Source organism: Protobothrops mucrosquamatus, unplaced genomic scaffold (genome assembly GCF_001527695.2).
Source record: "Protobothrops mucrosquamatus isolate PMUCROS unplaced genomic scaffold, P.Mucros_1.0 scaffold16575, whole genome shotgun sequence".
NCBI lineage: Eukaryota > Metazoa > Chordata > Lepidosauria > Squamata > Viperidae > Protobothrops > Protobothrops mucrosquamatus.
In genome coordinates, this window is record NW_015402340.1 from 1 (window position 1) to 3,886 (window position 3,886).

Below are 3,886 nucleotides of genomic sequence, written 5' to 3' on the forward strand. Positions count from 1 at the left end.
GGGGCACTTTTTTCAGTGCCATTGTAACTTCGAACAGTCACTAAGCGAACTGTTGTAAGTCGAGGACTACCTGTACTTTATCACTTTTTTTCCTTTTTTTTTTTTTTTGGTCATCAAGTTTTTGACACCTTGCTAGGCGACTGGTGGTACTTGGATGTTGCCATATCCTAAAAGTGGTACAATGGGTGAAAAGGTTGAAAAGCCCTGGTTTAGAGCAACCACAGCATTTGAGGATTATTTTTTTTTATGGTAGTGGCTGTGGTTATACTTTCACTTTTATTTTTTTAATTATTTAATCAAGTTTATACACTGCTCCTCTCACTGTCTGAGTGACTGGGTGGTTTACAACCTTTAAGGGGTCTTCTGTGCAGCCATCTACGGTATTACCCGTACAACCTCTTGTGATGGCCAAGTTTTCCGGCAAACAGTTTGGTGAAAACGGCCGGCATTTTCCCAGAGGCATGACTCCCATTCTTTTCTCGTTGATCTCAGGTGATCAAGAATCGCTTCCACCGTATGTTCCTGCCTTCCCAGTCGTTGGATGCCGTCTCCCCCACAGATCTTCTGCTGTGCTTTGAGGTGCTCTCTCCAGAGCTGGCTAAGGAGAGGGTGGTGGAGCTGCAGGTCCAACAAGTGAGTGGCCTCAGTAGAACGTAAGTCAGAGAAGGCAGGGGAGGTTGCAGCTTTTGAACCAGCCCAAGAACAAGCTCCTTCAAATGCTCAAACTTGCACAGGAGGGTTGAGGTCATCGCAGATCCCTTCCTGCCAAGCTCGTACAGGTCATCCTTGAATTACAATTGGAATTGAGACCCAGGATTGCCATTGCCAAGCAATGCAGTCATAAAGCACAGTCACTCAGCCTTCAGACAATCCCAGTTGTCAAGGTAACAGACAACATGGGGGATGGGAGGAGACCAGGTAAGGAGCACGGGTGGTGGGGGCAGGGGGTTAGGGAAGCCCAGTCTAGGCTACACATGTGTTGGGAAAATAAGTTGCTGCAGTGTAGCATACGGGAAAGCCAGGGAAAGAGGACACTGGTGGATGCATGTGAATGCGCAAGTGCAGAAAGCTTTGGAAGGAGGATGTGGGATGAGTGCGAGCACGGAGAAGCCAGGGAAAGGGGACGTGGGGTGACACTCGTGTGCAAGCCCAGAGTAACCTGGGAAGGAGAGCGCTGGTGTCTACGTGCTTGTGTGTGCGTGTCTGTGTGCAGGTGCAAGCACAGGAAGGCTGGGGAAAGAGGTTGCAGGATGCCTGTGAGTGAAGGGGGCAAGGAGGGTGTGATGCAAGTGAGTGAAGAAAGGCAGGGGAGAGTTACCCAAGCGATTTGCAACCTTCCCCGCTGCCTTTGCTTGTGAGAAGCTGGCAGGGCAGGTCGCAATTGGCGTTCACGTGACCGCGAGAGGCGGGAAGTGGTCACGTGGAAACCAGGTGCCTGGTGAATTTTGTTCACAAGTCCCTTCATTCAGCGCCACCGTAACTTCAAACGGTTCCTGGATGATGGCTTGAGGACTGCCTGTGTTTTGACTTATCAAGTGGGGGGGGATCTTCTCTTAGCGCCCTCAGGTGACCAGCATCCCCATCACCAAATGCGCCGCCTGTCAGAAAAAGCAGCAGTCGGAGGAAGAGAAGCTGAAGCGCTGCACTCGGTGCTATCGGGTTGGCTATTGCAATGTGTGAGTTAGCCCCCCCCCCCTTGCTTTCTCTCAAAACCAGAGACTCCCCTTTTTTTTGCGGCGGGGGGGGGGAGAACTGCCTGGGAACGGGAAGAGAGTCGTTAGTTTTCCCCATGGGAGACTTGTTGCCTCTTTGTTTTCAGAGTGTGTCAGAGAACGCACTGGTCCAACCACAAAACCTTGTGCCGCCCTGAGAATATTGGCTTCCCCTTTCTTGTCAGCATACCCGAGTCCCGCCTCACCTACGCACGATTAGTTCAACTTTTGGAAGGCTACGCAAGGTAAAAATATATCTCGGTGCCGGCAGTGTTCTTGGGCATTGGTGCCTGTCTGGCTCATTTGTAGGCTTGGGCTAGACTGGGCTCCTTGCCTTTGGAGGAACAGTTGCTTTGAGAGGGGAAAGGAGAGGAGAGGGAGGGAGGTGTTGTAAGACTGCCTTCTGATCAGCTGCTTCTACTGCTCCTTCTCAGGTACTCAGTCAGTGTATTCCAACCACCTTTCCAGGTGGGCAGGGTGCCATCCGAGCAAGGCCTGCCTCTTCTGTCTGCAGAAAAACAAGAGCCTCCCGTCAGGAACAGCTGCGCTACCGTTGGGTCTGCTGCCGCCGCCACCGCTACCGTTGAAACGAGCGCCCTGGAACCTGGGGAGGGAGCAAGGGCCCCACACCTCTTGCAGGAGCCCCAGCCGTCTCTCTCCGCCCCCGAGCTGCAGCCTGAATTAGGGGATGCCAGCACAGTCCGAAGCAAGGTCCCCACGGGGAGAAACTCAGACCTAAGCTTAGATTCAGGCTACGCTGAGCCATCGGCAGAATCACAGCTCGAGGGCTGTATGGAACGGGAGCTACCCTATGAAAGAATCCCCAGGCCAGAAGGTGAGTAACCCAGATTTCTCTGCCATCCTTTGGTTGAAAGGTGCATGTCAAGGGAATCTTGACGGTTTTTCAGCCCAGATGTCAACGCTGCAAATACTGTATATTCTTGCTTTGACAATGTGCAGAACTGTCTGGTATTTATATAGTTAAACCAGCAACCAAGAAAGAGGGAGGAGCATAAGGATAGCCAGGGAGAAAGAAACCAGAAGTAAATCACATCTTCCAAGTTGATTGGAAGATGTGAACCATGACCCTACAATAAGGGAGTGGAATGTTATGCGTAAGGAAGAGAAGCAGATCTAAGCATTCATCCATATTGTGCTGACGTATCTGTAACATTAATAAATGCTTTTAGGAGAAAATATGCCTGAAAGTCCTTTTTAGTGTTTCGTTAATCAGACATTTGACATTATGCTTAGATCTGCTTTGACACCAGCTTTATCTTGTATTCCTTCTTTATGTATCTCTGTGGAGGTAATACGGGTAATAATCTGTGTGACTCCTACACTTAACTCTTTCAAGGAACCAAATGTGAAATCAGTATCATCAGCTGTTTGTATTGTTGTGTTTTCTTTGGTTCTTTGGTACATCTTCTTTTGAAGCGTGACGTGGAGGGTTGGGATCCGGAGAACAGTTTATTCCAAGTACGCTTCGGGGGGCTGAATTACAGCTGAGTGGCAGAGCTCAGAGTGAATGATGAGGAATAATGATTCTGTGGCAGAGCCATTGAGTATTTTGTGTGGTTCCTCATAGCTGAGGCATGCTGAACAAGGCTGTTTTCTATTTATCGGCTTCTCAGGCTGCAAGAAGGGGATTTTGAGTTTTGATCAGGAAAAAGAAAAGCTGGCTAGCTGTGCTATGTCGCTGACTCTCTCTCCCCCTCTCTCTCTCCAACCTATAGCTGCCATTCTGGGTTACCAGCATCCAGCCGAAGGACTGAGTTCTCAAGTTACTCAGTTTTACATCAATAAAATTGATGCAACCAGCAAGGAGCAGAAACTAGAGGATAAAGGTGAGAGTTCAGATTAAAAGAGCTTAATGTTCCCAAGACAATGACAACTTTAATGTTTGACTGGGACATGTCAGATAGAACCATGCAGATTCAGGCATAGAGTATTATCTATAGATAGATCTGGTCTCCTGAGCCAAGGGAAGCTGCCATTGAACCATTGGAAAGTGAAGGAAGGAAGGAAGGAAGGAAGGAAGGAAGGAAGGAAGGAAGGAAGGCAGGAAGGAAGGAAGGAAGGAAGGAAAGCAGGAAGGAAGGAAGGAAGGAAGGAAGGAAGGAAGGAAGGAAGGAAGGAAAGCAGGAAGGAAGGAAGGAAGGAAGGAAGGAAGG

At 49.2% G+C, this 3,886-nt stretch overlaps 1 protein-coding gene across 1 annotated transcript in view; it reads left to right on the top strand.

Annotated features, from left to right (window-relative positions):
• Positions 1–492: 492 nt before the first annotated feature.
• LOC107301782 (ubiquitin carboxyl-terminal hydrolase 19-like) overlaps positions 493–3,886 on the top strand; it is a gene marked incomplete at its 5' end in the record, with an annotated part of 11,374 nt that continues 7,980 nt past the window's right edge. Inside the window, 5 exons of the mRNA XM_015830963.1 lie at positions 493–633; positions 1,558–1,676; positions 1,820–1,957; positions 2,147–2,547; positions 3,449–3,559. Coding sequence (XP_015686449.1) covers positions 493–633; positions 1,558–1,676; positions 1,820–1,957; positions 2,147–2,547; positions 3,449–3,559 — 910 coding nt within the window. The remainder of the gene's footprint in view (positions 634–1,557; positions 1,677–1,819; positions 1,958–2,146; positions 2,548–3,448; positions 3,560–3,886) is intronic.